The following is an 18,088-nucleotide window of genomic DNA, read 5'->3' as shown; positions in this document are numbered from 1 at the left end:
ATATTGCTGAAATGTTGGAAACAATATTAGGACCTTGAAGAACCAAGCTCATTAAAATTCTGGAGACATAAAGGGATGATAAACAGGGCAGGTTTGAATAATCCAGAAGACCAAGGATTTGACTTTTTACCTATTATTTTCTTTCTTATCAGTCTTTGAAAAATTTGTCTTTTCAAGATTTAAAATCATCCATTAATCTCTGTATGAAGCTTTATCATGTTATCACCTTTATGTTAGAATCCTATACTTTTTTGTCTGGTTTTGTGAATAACTTCCTGGCCTCTTTAGGGTTGGTTCGGCAGCCCTCATCATTCATTGTGAAAAATGGCCAGCTGGTTTCTCTTTTCTTATAATTAAGAACCTCCTTCTCCTGTTCTCAAAGTCTTTTTAAAATGATAATTACTCTTATGTGGCTTCTGAGGATTCCCCAGATGCACATCAGAAGTATGATAGGCCCTGATGATTTGTGATTAGTACATCTGGCTTTTCAAATTGCCAGTGTCCACTTTCCTCTTCAGGTGTAGAATTTTCATTGTTCCATCTTCATCTTTTGTATAACAGCCACATTCATTTGTTCACTGTGAAATTGACACGAATATGGAATTTTTTTTAAAACTCATTTTTAAAGTATTTTCAGATTTTCCTCTTTTAGTATTTATAAATGGAAATGAGATCAGTTTTGAAGATCTCTTTTGAAAAATGTATTTGAAGAGATTTTTAACAATTGTATTTGTCTTGCAAATGAATTTAACAAATCTTTTTAGCTTTCATAATTCTCTCCCTTAAATAAACACGTTTTCTGTACCAGATGCCGTTTCTCATTCCACATTCTATAATATTCCTATTGGTCTTAAGGTCACCCTACATTTCTAATTTAACTAACTTCACACCCTTCTATTACCACTGTTCTGCTGTTACAGTTGGAGAATGTCATCTTATGATACTAGAATAATATTTAAAGAACATTCAGTTATGTGAGATTATTTGAATAGTTTCAACAGTGTACCTATAGCATGAAATCAATGGTATTGAAACATATCTGAGGATACTGGACTTTGTAACTTTGTGATTGATTTTTATTAGTTTCCATTTATGTTTCAAGTATTAATATCAAGAAGTTTTTTGTTATTATGGAAAGGACATGACTTTGATGCCAGATAGATCCTTGATACAAACTGTGGCTTCTTAAATATCTGTGTTTGTCATTTATCATTGGAAAAATAATGTAATCTCTTAGATCTTCAGTTTCTTCATTTGTCAAGTGGGATGATCATTATCTCTTTGCAGGATAGTGAGAAGATTAAATGAGATATGCTGTGTACATTTTGGTACATAATGAGTGTTAATTAAACAGAAGTTTTTATTTTCCTACCCTGTTTAGAAAAATCAGAAAAAAGGGGATTTTTTCCTCTGTACTATTAAGATTTTGCTCTATATACAATTATTTTAAGGCCTTATTTGATAAAATATCAGTATAGTTGTTAAATAATGTCTCACTGGTTCAAAGAAATTACTTGACATTAAGAGTGTTTTTCACTAGATAAGTCATATGCTGACAAATACTTTTTTTCTGGTTCAGAAACATAATGAATCTTAGTCAAACCACATAAAAACAAATTTACTAGAGTTATTTAAATCATTAAACTTGGCCATAAATTAATTTATAGTTTGTAAATATTTTATAAAAATATGCTGTAATCTTACAAAAAGGTGTTACCTAGAATCTATTGTAAATCACTAATTTTAGCATGTGAAATTAGTTATTCAAGCTTGAAATCTATAGCTTTTTGTCCTTTTTATCTTATAGATTCCTTTAACAAATAGTGAGTGACATGTCAGGCACTGTTCTAGGCTCTCGCTATGTCAGTGAACCAGAAATCCCTCTTCTTGAGCAGCTCATGTTTCAGCAGTGGAAGCTGGTACATTTTAGTAAGTAGTAGAGCAAGGTGAAGGATATTGGAAGTATGTGGCTGTGATGGGGGCGGGGGGGGTGGCGGGGAAGCAGAGTACAATAGTTAAGTAAAATAATTAGAGTAGGAACCAACAACAACTGACCCTTGAGCAAACACTTGAAAGAGGTAAGGGTGTTAGTCATACCAATATGAGAGAAGAGCATTCCAGACAGAAAAAAGGGTTGGTGCAAAGGTCTCAAGGCAAGATTGTGCCTAGTGTGATTGAGGAAGACCAGCCAGTGTGTCTGGAGCAGAGTGAGCAAGGGGTAGAGAGGTAACCGTAGGAGATAAACTCTGAGAGTTATAGGAGGCCAGATTATATTCTAAAGACCCTGATATTTTAGGTGAGTAAACTAGGGAGCTGTTGCAAGATTTTGAGCTGAGGAGTCATTGTCTGATTTATCTTTCAAAAGAATCGCTCTGGCTGTTGTGTTAAGAATAGTCTCTAGGAGGAAGACAAACACAAATGCCTGGCATCCAGTTAAAAGTCTGTTGTGGGAATCCAAGTAGAAGGTGAGATTGGCTCGGGACAGCCTGGCAATAGTGGAGGAAGTGAGAAATGGTCAGAGTTGGCATATAGTTTGAAAGTGGAACCAATCTGGTAGATTGGATGCAAGGTGTGAGAGAAAAGAGAAGTCTAAAGTTTTTAGCCTGAACAGCTATAGAAATGTATTTGCAATTCAGCCAAAATAGAAATGGCTGCTGGAAGATCAGGTTTAAGAAAAAGAGGAAGAATCCCATTTTGGAAATGTTGATTTTGAGAAATCTATTACAAACCAAATGAAGAGGCAGTTAGATGTCTGAGTTAAGAGAGGATCGATTGAGCTGGAGATAGAAATTTTGCATATATTTTAGGTACTTTCTACTAATGACATATGGAAGAGGGGCTTGAAGCACTAAATATGAGGTTTAGAAGAAAAGGGCTAGCTACAGAGCCCTTGAGGTCTCTTCCTGTCTATTTTTTCCTTGTTTCTATGTATTTTTAATGAGTGATCAGCAAATCAAAAAATTGTGTATTTGAAAAATGTTTCATTCTTTAAACTTATAGTATTTTTACTGCCCCTAAGGTCTCGTGACAAACATAGACCAGTACAATAACACTTGGGGGTAAGCAAAAAAATGCTTTTTCCCCCTAGTGCCATTTAGATGAAATTGTTGTCTCCATTGGTGATAGGAGAAACCTCAGTAAAATTCAAAAACCAAAAGACTGAGAACAAAAATATAAACATGTCATAATCTATTTGGCAGCTTAGTGCCAAAACAATAACTAGTTTTCTGACATTAGTCATGTAAGATGGAATAATTATATTTAAGTCCAAATTGAGATAAAGTTTCATAAAATAGTTTTTTTCTTTTTTCCTTTTTTTCTTTTTTTTTTGCAAGTGGGGGAGTTGAAGCAGGGGGTGGTGCTAATGATTTCAGGCACCAAAATGGAAACTCAAAAGAGAGAATGTAATTTTATAAGTTGTAGTTTTTGGAGGCATTTAGGATTTTTAATTTACATACTCTAAGTTTCTGGAAGCATACTTAGTTCCTCTTTGGAGAGATGGAAACCTTACCATAGCCTTATTGGCAGGCTTGTGGCAATGTTAGTTTCTTCTGTGTGTAAGTGCATGGAAGAGTATAAGTGGCTGAGTGGGCAGTTGGCAGCCATTCTTTGCATTGATCGCAGTCATTCATAAAACCCAGTAGTGCTGAGGGCGGAGACAGGAGCATTCCCTTGAGGTGGTAGCAGAATGTCTCATTTGCATAAATCTTCAGTGATGCTTGAGTGACCAGGGAATGCTCACAGGCAGTTAGAAGACTGTTAAGAATCCATGTCTGATAGATCCCTGATTAATTGAAGACTTTGCAAAGAATAAGAGGTTAAATCCCTTGAACTCCTATTCTCTTAATCCAAGTCAGCATTGTGGCATCATTTGTTGCCTCCTTATGTCTGGCCGAAAGAATAAATCATATGTAGAGAAAGGCCCTTAATAGCTGCAACATACTGAAATATTATTCTATTTCTTAAAGTATGAAGGGACTATCTTTTTATAATAACTTTAATGCATGGGAAATAATGAGAAGCAGTGGGGCTAAAAAATTAGAACTGTCAAAACTATTATAGTTTATCCCTCCAAATTGTGCTATGTTACACACAACAATTCAATTATAGTTTTAGAGAAAAGTTAATTCACGCAGGCTAACAAAATCTAATGTTTCTTTATGTATTTACATATCTATCTGAGTGTAGGGCATTTTTAACTTTTCTTTCTTATATTAAGAAGAGATTTCAGCTAAAAAGAAGTCAAATTAGAAAATATAGGAATATATATTACCAAAATTTAGAACTCCTTCAAATTGGATAAATAATTAGCAATCTGAAAAAAATAGTTCTCCCCCTAAAACTCAGTAGCTAGCTATATCACTTTAGTCTTGTGGTCAGGATATATGTTAGTATAAAAAAATATGTTGTTTTCCTGTTTTTTAAAAAAATAATGAAAGCATATTAAGTATATTTTAAATTACATATATTTAAATTAATTCTAAATATATTGTTTTTGAATATTGACGTGTTTATTTTCATGATCTAGTAGAACTTTAAAGTTTAGAAATTTAAATAAAATTTTCATTTGAAAGATTCTATAATATGTGCAGACAGGAGCAATATGTCAGCTTTAAAATTTTAAACCAAAACCACTGGGTACTTGAGATTAGATGATAGTTTTATTATATAGACATGATCTTTCACTCAGAAAAAAAATATGTTGCTTAGAAACCTACCCTAGCGCTGGCCGATATTCCACATTTATTAGAAATGACTCACTTAAAAGCACATTTAAGAAAAACTCTAATTAAGTGGCCGATTTCTTTTATTTCAAAGCTTTGTTCTAAATACCTGAAACTTTAGGGAAAAAAAGAAATGAACTAAGATAGGTGGTTGCATATGTTTCTCACAGATGTAATTTTTCAAAAATTTTTCCAAAGTTGGTGATATATCCGGTATTTTCACAAACCAGTACATGTAGATTAAACATGCTGTATGTGTGTGCTATTTTTAGTTGAGTGAGAAATGCTAAAGATTTTCCAGTGCTGTAAAATTTAACTTCCTGGGCACTGTACTCTGTGTAAGTTAGATTAAAATTTTGGAGTTCAGAAATCCTAGGATATTCTTCCTAACAACTGCCTTTACCCTGATGCCTGAGTGGCCTTCTCTTCTCATGAAACTAGAACAAAACAGAGGCCTTGTGATTCCTGTAGAAGTTTTAGACTCACATCTCTTGGCCAATCCATTAAGAGTTTAGCATTAGCTCTTGACAAATGTCACTTTTTTTTTTTTTTACTTGTATCCGAGTGGGGATGTGTGTTGAGGCTTTGAAATGGCACTGTTTTCTTTTCTCGTCACATTGCCCATTTATTTCTGAGTCTTATTTGGCCTTGTTTGGAATGAGCAGTGTGTGTGTGTGCACGTTTCTGTGCGTTGTGTCCATGTTTCCCTGTTTCATTTTTTTCAGAAGTGGAGAATTTTGCCATGCAGCTTTGAGCTCTGGGAAAAGTTTATCTGCCACTGCCTCACCAGTAATCCACTTCTGGAATAACATGACTGGTCTCAAATACAAGTAGTGTAGTCAAACCTACAAGAAACCTCCGCGAAAATTGTTTAAAACCAGGTTCATGTTTGAGAACCCTGGGTTCTCAGGGGTGTTTCCATTTAGCAAAAGCTAAGATGTGGGGGTCTCAGCTTTATAACCAAGGCTTCCCTATTTAAAGCAATGTTCGTTTTAAAGCATTTGAGGTGAAGGAATATCTGAGCCATCTAAGTGCAGTCTCAGATGAGAGTTTTTTCTTATTTCTGCCAGTGAATCTCTCCCGTGCTCTGTAAGCCCTCTGACATGAGGGTGAGCGTGTATCCTCCTGCTGCCCTTTGATGTCCACCCTCTGCATTTATTTTCTGTGATAGAGGACTTTAAGACACAAAGAACTTTTGCTGGGGTTTTTTGTTTTTTGTATTTTTGTTTTTATATTGTGGAGGTATCTTCTGTTTATTCTACACACACACATACTTTATATATGAACATGTTCCTCTAACTCTTCCTCTTTTCTTAGCTTGAAGGGGATTTTGAACATGAGGCTGTCTTAAGGCCTCTCAGATTTTCTTTTACATAAAGAGAAAGACCTGTGTTGTGATGAATGGCATGAAACAGGACTCTGTATCTTTTAGTAAAATAGCCAAAGCCACAGAAAAACCCTACTCATCGTTTAGCATTTCAACACAACAGCTGTTCCTATTTTTAAAGCTTTCAGATGTCTTCATATGGTGAGGCCAAAGCTTTCAGTAGCATTTCTTCTATGGGGAGAGCTGCTGACAATCATTTCATTGGTGCTAAAAGGAAAATCAAATATGGAGACTATCACAGATTTTTATTTGGTATAATTGAGCTCTTGGAAGCCTGAGTTAAAGATTACCAACTCTAAGGGCTTTTCCAGGGCCTCCAGGTTAACATTAAAGGGGCTTGCAAAGATTTTCCCTTAGACTGTATTTTCAGTACCGTGTTTAATTTCCAGATTTGTTCTACCCTTTTTATAATTAATAGTGCGTTGTGCTGTCTATCATGCGCCCCAGGTGTGTTGTCAGGGACATGGCGAAGCCTGCTGCCTGCAAAACACCAAGAAATGCTGAAAACCAGCCCCACCAACCTTCACCGTGAGTATGGCATTGGTTTTATTGACTGAAAATATCGTCTCTTACACAGATCACTGGTTATAGATTTATTAATTCACATTGCATGTGGGAATAGATACTCTGGCTACTCTGGTATATGTGTAATAAAAAGTCTACTATTGTATTAGATAAAAATATCTGTAAACATTAAATATCTTTGTTATCTTTGTTAAATGATGTTTCTAATGCCCTGTTGTAAGCATAAAACTAATTAGAGGAAAGGGATGCATTTTGGGGGGCTCTAGGGTGGCAGAAATTTTGTACCTACTAGATTTGGAATGTATGTGGGCTGGAGCCTAGGAATTCAGGAAAGTAGGCTACAGAGAGGGGAGGAGCATGAGAGTAAGGGAAATGCATAGGTAGTCTATTATCCACCTTTGCACTGTTAATTCAAACGTAATGGACAATGTGAAAAAGCAGATTGCCCATCTAGTTTTATTTTTACTGCAACTCCAAGTGTAAACCAGTGAAGAGTTAAATGAGCAACCAAAGGGGAAAGCAGGAAGTATAGAAGAAACCAAATAAGTAAACTTCGAGTTGTGAATGTGGATTTTGATGAGATAAAATGTAAAGAGCTTTAAAATTCTGCAGAGTCGCAAGATATATTCAATCTTCTAAGAATTATGCTCCTGGTAAGAAAAATTAAACATTCCTTTAAAATGTCTCAGTGGCGGCAATATTCTCAGCATAATCATTATAGCCAAGTAGTTACTACTGGGGAAGTGGCTTCTTCCAAAGTTTTTAGCAAAAGCCTTTGAAGAAGTGTGTCCTAAGAGTGAGATTTTAATAGATTTCTTTAACTGAGGATTCTTTGAAGCAAAACCAAAATAAAGTGATAACATTGTAAAATGTCTATAAGAAGAAAAGTAAAGTTTTGTAATACTTTTACTCTGACAGTTTTTATTAGCATTGGCAAAAACTGAAATTAAATAAAATATTTAAGTGCTTATATTTTGTGTATTACATACAATTACAGATAATTTAAAATTATTTATGTTTTAAGATATAACATTTTGGTAAATAAATTTCACGAAATTTGATATGATGATTTTATGTTACCTGTGTGTTATCCAAGGGTATCCAAGGTTGTAGATTTTATTTCAATAAATATACTTGAAAATCACTGAATATCATTCTACATTTTATCAATACTTTTCAAGGAATAAAAATAATTTTGATTTAACTGTAGTAAAAATGATTTACAATGACATTGAAAAAAGTACACAGCTGGATGTACTCTTAATGATGTTACTGTATTTTTTTCTATAAATATCTTTACTGTAAAACCGTTTTCCTCTTGATGGAACTTTTCTTGATAATTCAGAGAAAACTTACAATCTCCACTTAATATCTTATGTTCTAGGTATTAGAAGACATTAGAAAACATTAGGTTTCAAGAAACTTCTGGGAAATTTCTTTGAAGAATTCCCATTTATTTTAAAATATGTATGTTCCACATATTGAGGTTTCATTTAAATTGGTCCCACTCATTCTGAAAACCATTTTAAATTGGAATTTTCAGATATAAAGAAGCAATTGTCATTGTTCCCCAAAAGACTTTAGGTCATGTTTTTGGGTCTTATTTTGTTTTTACTTTCTATAGACTTACAGTTGTGGAAATCTGTTGTTAGCTTACAATGTACCCAGTGAAATTTTCCTGGTGGCCCCTCTGACCATAGTGGCTGAAAGTATAGTTGTCTCTCCGAATCCTCCTTTCTGACAGTCCCTTTGCTCACTATATACTTTTCTAACTGAAATAGTGAACCTCTCTTGAGATGACTTGAAAGATTTTAAATTTGCATCATTCTTTATTTCTAATGATTCTCTCTAGAGAGTGATGGGTATAAATTGAGCTCTCCATATCTACTGAAGTGACTTTCTAGGTTGATATGAAAAGGGAAACAATAAATTGGGGATTAGGGGTGATTAAGGATGTGCTGTAGCTTGCAGATCAGTGTTAAGTCATAACCAATTTGTGGATTTGAAAATCAAGAGACTAGTTTTTTGTTTGTTTGTTTTTATTTTTGAATGGAATAGAATAGAAAATATAAGAATACATCCTAGATTAGTACTGTAGTATGAATTTAGATTTCTGATAACAGGGTCAAAATATAAATTCAGTAAACACTACATTTAGTTATAAGGTTGTGCTAATTGATTTTAATTGGGAGAGTAGCTTAGTCAGATTTTTATTATATGTATACATGTGTATATATATAAAATATATTTTGCTTTACTTTGGCAGAAGTGGAGAAAATGGAGTATGAATGTGATGTGGGCAAAACTAGAGACAAGGAAATCAATTAATAGACCATTGTAATAGTCTAGAGAAAAATAAGGTCTCGACTTACAGGAGTAAAAGATGATGTGGGAAGGAAACATTTCAAGAGCTGAGTAAGAAGTCAGATGAACAGTGCTTAATTGTCAATTGAATATGGTTTGTGAGGAAAGAGAATGGGGGACTAGCACATCAATGGTTTGAACAAAAAGTGGAATTAACAAATCAAACCAGGCCCAGGGTAGGGCAATGAGGAGTTCAGATTTTGATATGATGATTTTATGTTACCTCTGTGTTATCCAAGGGTATACATCGAAGAAACAGTTGAGTATATGAATCTGAAGCACTCAGTTAACTGGGGCAGTAGATGACATCACCAAAGGGTATATAATTAGGCAAAACATACCAGAGAAAGAATAGGTAAAGGAAGAGGATCCCCCAAATCAACTGAGAAATAATGGTAAAGAAGTTGGAGAACAAGAAGCCAAGGTAGTAGAGGGATACAAAGGGAATACCCCAGAGTGTCAAATGAAGCGGAATCAATAAATAATTTCACAGATTAAAAATGTCCTTTGGGTTTGGTCATATAGAAGTTAATGGTAGCTTTTTTCATAAAAATTTTAATATATAAGTGGGTGGAAATACTTTATCTCTGTAGGTATGAGGAGCAAATGAGAAGTCAGGAAAAGGGGATGGTCATTGTTCACGCCTTTTTTGAAACACTTGACTGAGTTGGGAAAGAGAAAGAGTGGCAGGTAGATAGGCAGGAAGTAGGGCGACTATGCTTGTGATATTTGGTGCATTCTATTTTGCAAATCTAGATTGATGTATACACATATCAATATAATTTGTATTTTTGATAATTGTGTTTATAAACCATCCAAAGATCGTTGGTTGTTATTAAAATGTCACAGTCATATTTAAAGCATGCTCCATAAGTTTTCATCACTTAATCAAAGCAATAAATCTATCAAAAATATTAGTGGAGTTCAACAAATTGAGTTTTATGCCAGTGATTCCTCACGTATAAGATGCACAGATAAATAAGATAGAATTCCTGTCTTAAGAGTTCCCTCTCAAGTTGGGGAGATGGCAGTTACATAATCAGATATATTATGATACTACATGATAAGTGCAACACTAAAAGTATGTTAAAAAAGAGAAAATGATTTTTTCTGTTTAGGGTTAGTGTGGTCAGGGAATGATTTACAGAGCCTATAATAGTAATATGAAATGTGAAGGATGAATAATTCAGGAGGCAGGCAAGTTTGGGGTACAGAGTTCCAGAAGGAGCGAACAGTTACCCTGAAGCCCAGAATATCATGTTATGCTGGTGTAATTTAAAGCATGGACTCATTGCCGGAGCCTTTGACTGTGTGTGTGTGTGTGTGTGTGTGGTCACGTGGGTGGGTGGCAGTTCATGCATGTATGGAGGGTGGGGGTTGGTGTAGTGTGCGAAAGAGAGAAAGAAAGGAGACAGGAAGTGCTTCATCAGAATCTGAGGAATAGGACACTTGTCAAATTTGGAGAAAATAAGCAACAAATGATTTTATTTTTAAAACTGTATTTTGAAATTTAACATTACATTGTGGGTTTTTGTTTTGTTTTGGTTTTCAAAGTGATCGTGGGTTTTAAAAGTTTGAAACACTTGTACTCATCAGTCTAAGTAATGAATATTAGTGAGAATAAGTATGAGAGTAAGGAGGTAAGGGAGATTTGAGAAAGTTTTGTAGATAGTATAATTAGAATATGATTCATTAGTTGTGACAATAAAGCAAACAGAAGAGACTCACTCATTTTGGCTCAAGAGATTAAGTGGATGTGATAAAATTAAAAAAAAAATTAATTTAGGCACTAAAGCAAATATAGATTTAGCATTAGACTTTTGTATTAGTGGCCAACAGAAACATCCAGAAGACAGTTGGCTATTCATATCTCAAACTCAGGAGAGACTTAGATGAGATATACAAATTTGTGAGCAATTAGTTTATATTAAAAACCGTTAAGACTAATGAAATAGCACAGGGAGAAGGTATAGAGTTAGAAGAAAAGAGTGTAAAAGGCAGTATAGAGGGTGTCACCAGTACATAAACAAAGAGCAGAGGAATTAAGTAAATTATAAGATCATGCAAATACAAACTTGTCTCAGTTTTCTTGGAACTTCTTATGTTTTAGTAGTGAAATTTCACGTCCTGGGAACCTCCCTGGGAAAACTGGGATGGTTGGTCACAATCAAACTGGTACACTTGGAATTTGAAAGTAAAAATCCAGAAAAATATATAGCCAAAAATAAGCTAAGCTAAGACAAATAATTTTTGTATTCCTGTGGAAGGAGACATTATTATGAATAAATTGGATCCAGAGAAGTACATAAATCATAGTTCAGTTTTTTTGTTTTGCTTTGTTTTTTTTTGTTGGCGATTGCCTACTCTTAAAAATCAAGGTGTAATTCACATAACATACATACGATTTACATTTTTTAAAGTGTACAATTTAGTGGTTTTCGCAAAATTGTGCCACCATCACCATTATGTAATTTCAGTACATTTTGATCACCTGCAAAAGAAACCTAATATCTATTGCAGTCATTCCTTTAGTCTCCTCAAAACCTAAGTCCTAGCAACTACTAATATATTTTCTGTCTCTGTGGATTTGCCTGTTCTGAACATTTAGTATAAACAGACTCATATAATATATGACTATTGTTATCTTGTTTTTATAATTTAATATAATATTTTCAAAGTTCACCCATGTTATAGCATGCATCAGTATCTCATTTCTTTTGTTGCCAGATAATATTCCATTGTATGTATATACCACATTTTGGTTTATCCATCCATCGGTTATTTGGCATTTGTGTTCTTTCTGATTTTATGCTGTTATGGTATAAAATTGCTTTTAACATTTGTGTACGAATTTTTTAATGGACATATGGTCTCAGTTCTCTTGAGTATAAACCTAGAAATGAAATTGCTGGGTCATATGGTAATTGTATGTTTACATTTTGGGGGAACTGTTGAGTTGTAATTCAAAGCAGCTGTTCCATTTTATATTTTTACCAGCAATGTAAGAGGATTCCAGTTTCTCTGCATCCTTGACAACACTTGTTATTGTCAGTCTTTGTTTATTACAGCCATCCTTACGGGTGTGAAGAATATGAATATGTTATTGTGGTTTTGATTGTATTTCCCTAATGAATAATGATGTTGAGGATCTTTTCATGTGCTCATTGGCTATTTTTATTGCTTCTCTAGAGAAGTATTGATCAAAATCTTTTGTTCGTTTTTAATTGTGTTATTTGTCTTTTTATTGTTGAGTTGTGAGAGTTCTTTATATATAGTGGATACTATATCCTGTCAGATAAATGATTTGCAAATATTTTTTCCCATTTAGTGAGTTGCATTTTCATTTTCTTGACAGTACCTTGAAGCACAAGTTTTTAATTTTGATTAAGTCCAATTGATCTATTTTAGATTTGGTTACTTGTGGTTTTAGTGTCATACCTAAGAAACTGTTGTCAAATTCAAGGTCATAAAGATTTGCCCCTAGATTTTTTTTTTGAGAGTTTTATAGTTTTAGTTATCACATTTAAGCCTTTGATCCATGTTGTTACTTTTTGTATACAGTGTGAGGTAGGAGTCCCATTTCATTATTTTTCATGTGAATATCTAGTTGTCACAACGTGTTGAAAGCAGACCTATGTGTCTTGCACGTGATCATAGAGGGAAAACTTTCAGTCTTTCCACATTAAATATGATATCAGTTGTGGGGTTTTAGTAGATGTTCTTTATCAGGTTTAGGAAGTTTCTTTCTATTTCTAGTAGTTGAATATTCCTATCATGAAAGGGTGTTGAATTTTCTCAAATGCCTTTTCTGTATCTATTGAGATGATAATGTGTTTTTTTTTTTGGTCCTATATTCTATTAATATGGTGTACTGTTTTGATTGATTTTCATATGTTGAACCAATCTTGCATTCCTGGGATAAATCCCACTTGGTTATCCATTTTATGTTGCTTTATTTGATTTGCTAGTATTTTTGATGATTTTTGTGTATCTATTTATAAGAGATATTGATTTGTAGTTTTCCTATGATGTCTTTGTCTGATTTTAGTATAAAGGTAATAGTATCCTCAGGTGAATTTGGAAGTATTCCCTAGAAGAGTTTGTAAAAAAAGTTTGTAAATTTTTCTCCAAATATTTAGTAGAATTCACCAGTGGAGCCATCAACATTCCTTTGTGGGAAGGTTTTTGATTACTTAAGTTCTGTCTTTGAACATTTGTAATAGTTCTGTATGAATGTTTATGTATGTTTAGGTAAGTGTGTCTTATGAAACTCCCATGTCTTCAGGAAGAGCTTACATTCAAAAGTGAGTTTGATGTAACTCTTAAAACTATTCATGATTTGAGTTTATTGACACATTTGATTTCTAATTCCTAGAAAATAAACAACTTTGTGTGTGTGTGTGCATGTGTATTTACATGTATGACAAATTTCATCATATAAAAATTACCAATGTAACCTCAGAGTGTGGGTTCAGTATAGTTAAAGAAAGTATCTAAAAGACCTTGTGCAAGTTCTTTAATACCGCTGAGATGCTTTGGTTTGGATTTCTCTGATTACATTTAGAAATATTGAGAAACCAGTTTTGATATGGTGTTTATGTTTATTTATTTCTCTTTTGTTTTGTTAGATGTTTGTAAGTCTTATAATAGTTCTATTTAAATTAATTATCAATTTCATTTATTTAACCAAAAAAAAATTGAATTTACGTTCCAGATAAAAATTTAAATTATTTACTCTCAGTATTTTACTTTGCTATTCTGTCGTGTCCTCCTTACTTCCACTTTTCTAGAAATGATCTTTCTGTACAATGGTAATTCATGTCTTGGACTGGATCATTGAATACTATCTGCGTGGAAGCTTTTGACATGGGCATGTGTGTCACACGAACTCTTCTTTTTCCTTTCTTTACAGTTTCAGATGAGTTAGCCTTGAATCTACAGGGAGGCTGCATCCAAATTTTTTTTTAATAGGCATACTTTTTCAGCTCTCAAGGGCATGGCTTTTTTCAGTAACAGTCTTTTTACAAATTTAATGATATAACACAAGGACTTATGAGGACTAACATGTATGGGAAAGAATGAATTTAATCATGTAAATGTAGTAGCTTATTTTTAACCTAATTTTAAAATAGTCAAGCTTGAGAACCAGAAATATAACTGAGCAAAATATATATTAATATATTTACTTTTCCCATAGCAGTATGGTAAATATCATATATCTTTATAATTGAAAATATGGTTTCTCATTTAAAATCACACATTTAACATCACAATTATATCTTATACTAGATAAAAGATTGTACAAAAATGTTCTTTGAAGTTGTAAACAGTTGGACAGAAGCCCTTGTCATTATGTCGCTATGCTCTTAAACTCTGCATACCAGACATGATCTTCAGGCTGTGTGTACTAATGCCCAGAACTCTATGTCTCCTTGTATTGGTAGATGGCAAAAGTTCCACAGAAAATTGGGCAACCCACTGGCAAACTGTCACCACCTCAGACACACCTCTTTCATAAATACAATAATTCCTCTTAGAAGCCTGGGAGAGGCTGTATGAATACAGAAATCTAGTCTGCTTTTATCTGTTTTTCTTGATCTTGTCCTTCTACCCATCTGGGTCCATACAGTCTTCTTAACTCCTGAAGTTCTGCAGATTTTATACTCAGTCTTGTCCTAATTCTCTTGAATGTTGATCTCAGTGCAGGTGTGATCTACTCCTTCAGTGGAAACCTGTTAAATCAGCCTAGGATGAGAGGGTGGCATTGAGGACAGGGGAAGTGAACTTATTCCAGTGGCGGAAGAATGTGCAATAGGGGAATTAGTTCACTGATTGCTTTGCAATGAATTAAGCTATGTTTTCTCCCTTCAGTAAATATTTATTTAATCTGTAGAGCAGTCCCCCATAACCCTGGTCTCACTCCTCAGTTTCATTTACCTGTGGTCAGCCATATTCTGAAAAAATTAAATGAAAATTTACAGAAATAAACAATTCACAGGTTTTAAATTGTGTGTTGTTCTGAATATGGTGAAGTCTCATGCTGTCCTACTCTCTCTGGCCTGGATGTGAAGCATCCCTTTTTCCAGCCTATGCAAGCTGCATATGCAACCTGCCTATGCAACTTGCCCTTTAGTTACTCAGTAGCCATCTCAGCTGTCAGATTGTCTGTCACAGTATCACAGTGTTTGTATTAAAGTAACCCTTCTTTTACTTAAAAGTGGACCCAAAGTATAAGAGTAGTGATGTTGGCAATTTAGATATGCTAAAGAGGAGCTGTAAAGTGCTTCCTTTAAGTTAAAAGGTGAAGTTCTTGACTTAATAAAGCAGGGGGGGTGGATCTATGCTGAGGTTGCTTAGATCTATAGTAAGAACAAATCTTGTATTCATGAAATTGCAAGGAAAGAAAAAGAAGTTCTTCCTAGTTTTGCTGTCACTCCTCAAACTGCAAAAGTTATGGCCATAGTACATGATAAGTGCTTAGTTAAGGTGGAAAGGGCATTAATTAAATTTGTGAGTGGAAGATGTGAACGTCAAATGTGTTCCGATTGATGGCAGTGTGTTCCACCAGACAGCATCGAACCTATATGGAGGCTTTAGCAAGAGATCTGCTGAATGAGTGACACCAAGCCATTTATTAGTAAGGGATGGTTATGCAGATTCATATATAGGTTTGGACTGAAAAATATAAAAATGGCTGGAGAGATTGTGTCTTCTGGTGAAGAAGCTGTTGCCATATTTCCAGTGGAATTGAAGAAGTTGATTAGAGTTCAGTGCTCTCCAGGGTTCAGGCATCCGCTGGAGGTCTTGGAATGTATACCTCATGGATAAGGGGGAACTGCTATTCTGTGTGCAGAGCCCAATGCCAGACACTGTATATGATGATGAACAAAGCAGAGTCCTCGTCCTGGTAGAACTTACAGTGTGGGAGGAGATCTAAACAACAAACAGCAGAGATGCAAAACTATTAATTTTTAACAAGGCCTAAACTGAGTGATAGAAAACTACACAGGGGAAGCTGTTTACAGAACATGCTCAAGTAAGACTCTAAGAAGAGGTGACATTTAAAAAAAGACTTAAAAGATGAGAGGTCAGCCTTGTGAAGAGCCATCAGAGGGTGAATCCAAGCAGAGAAGATGGTATATGCAGTGGTCTTTCTACAAATACCAATGTAATGTGTTTGGGGAACTGAAGAAGGCCAGAGAAAAGTGAGATGGAGGGGAGCAATGGATGAGACTGTTGAGATAAACAAGGGTTCCATCTCGGAGGCTTTTCTGGTCTTTGGATTTAATGTAAGAACATTGAGAAGTCCTTGAAGCAGTTCAAAGAAGGGAGAATCATGATCCAACGTAGAGTGGCAAATGGTTTGGGCAAAACAGAATAGTGGTTTGGACTCTGCTGGTGGCAACAGAGATGGAACAATGGAAGGTAGGCATGAAATTTTGGAAGTGGTTAAGGAGATGAACTTCTGGTGTGTGAAAGAGGCTCTAAGTCATGTGTATAAATATCTGATATGCTTAATAGGTCTTCTGTTCATAGACTCCATAATGTATAGGTATATATTTTCTCATAAAGTCTCAAGCATCTTATTATGTATACAAATGTGTCTTCAGCATATATAAGTGAAAATTTTAGAAATATCTATTGTATTACTTTAGATAGGTTTGTATAGAGCTTCAAACATTGAAGGGAAAAATTATGAAAAATAAAATGGAGTAAAAATGGAAACATTAGATTTTTGCCATTTAAAATAAATTTTTTCACTCTAATATTCTGTTGAGATAGAAGACTTAATAATTTTGTAGGTGCTTGAATATACTAAAGGAAATACATGTTTATATATACTAGACAAAAATAGTGTTCAAAGATATCTCACTTACTGAGTAAATTCAACCAAGAAGAAAAAAGCCTGTATGCATAGGCTCTTTTAGCTATATATTTTATTATGAATGAAGATATTATTCAGAGACAAGCAGCCTCTTCTGTACTAATTTTAAGCAAATATTAATATCAAAATTGTGATGAGTTTTATTTTGTTGTTAATTTTATTTTTCATCCAACGATAAGAAATGTCGTTCAATGTCACTACGTATAGTTTTATTACCACCTGTAGTAGGGATTATATTGAGCGGATGATATTAGAAAAATAAAGGTCCAACTAAAATATATATATTTTTTATCTTTTAGAATTAAGTTAGTACAGTCAGTAACTTGAAAATAGATAACACCAGGAATGCTGACATTTCCAATTCATGGTTATAATTAGGAAGTGACAGAATTTTTAAAAATGTGTGGCTTTTATAGTCTTCATTTTCTTTATATGATTTGCTGGTTTACACAGATCAAACTATGCCAGTTCACAAATCTTAAAAAAACCCTATTTCTGCTGTAACTATTTTAAGGTAATATTGTGTTTTTCTCTGCATGCTCAGAGGAGAAGGTAACATCTTCAACTTTGTGAGTACTAAAAGAGTTTAGTTCTGTAAGAGTAGAGCTGTGGTAATTTTATATATGAGTTGTGTCTCATGGAACTTGATTAGTTATTAATTACTTTAACCAAGTATCCTTTGTTGACTAAACTAAGTCTTCTGTTAATGATGCTCTGAGCAGTTCCTATGTTGGCGACTCTGACGTTGGAAGACCTTGTCCCTTGTATACTGACTGTGTCATTTGTTCCTGAGGGTAGAAGAAGTTTTAGCCAAATGCAATTTCCCTCCTCCTGTGTGGAGCATCTGACTTGAATCCTATTCTTTATTATCTTGTTGCTTCTATCAGGAAGCCTAAAGATCACTTTCATTTAAGCCTGGGACCAGCCCCAAGCAGCTAGCTCAATGACTCCCCATCTTTCAGCTTTCTTGGGCCAATTTTAGGATAAATAATATCTGTCCACAAGAACAAAGTATTATTTTTAAAAAGATATCCTGAAGAAACTAAGGTTGTACAACTTTTGACTGAGTTCATTTAATGACAGCTTTACATAAAACCACATGATGTTGGCAACAACTGAGATTTAATGATATGTACACTTGACCTGCATAGGGAAAACAAGATGTGAACTTTATTAGTGACTCACCCCAGGGTCTCAGCAGGA

General features: G+C 34.2%; 1 protein-coding gene across 1 annotated transcript in view; it reads left to right on the top strand.

Annotated features, from left to right (window-relative positions):
- The window catches only part of RIMS1 (regulating synaptic membrane exocytosis 1), a 416,356-nt gene that overhangs the window by 66,969 nt on the left and 331,299 nt on the right, over window positions 1-18,088 (top strand). The window contains 1 exon segment of the mRNA XM_025042852.1: window positions 6,559-6,639. Within this exon segment, the coding sequence (XP_024898620.1) occupies window positions 6,559-6,639 (81 nt within the window).

This window comes from Pteropus alecto, unplaced genomic scaffold (genome assembly GCF_000325575.1).
Source record: "Pteropus alecto unplaced genomic scaffold, ASM32557v1 scaffold7, whole genome shotgun sequence".
Lineage (NCBI taxonomy): Eukaryota > Metazoa > Chordata > Mammalia > Chiroptera > Pteropodidae > Pteropus > Pteropus alecto.
This window is presented reverse-complemented; position numbering and strand designations above follow the sequence as displayed.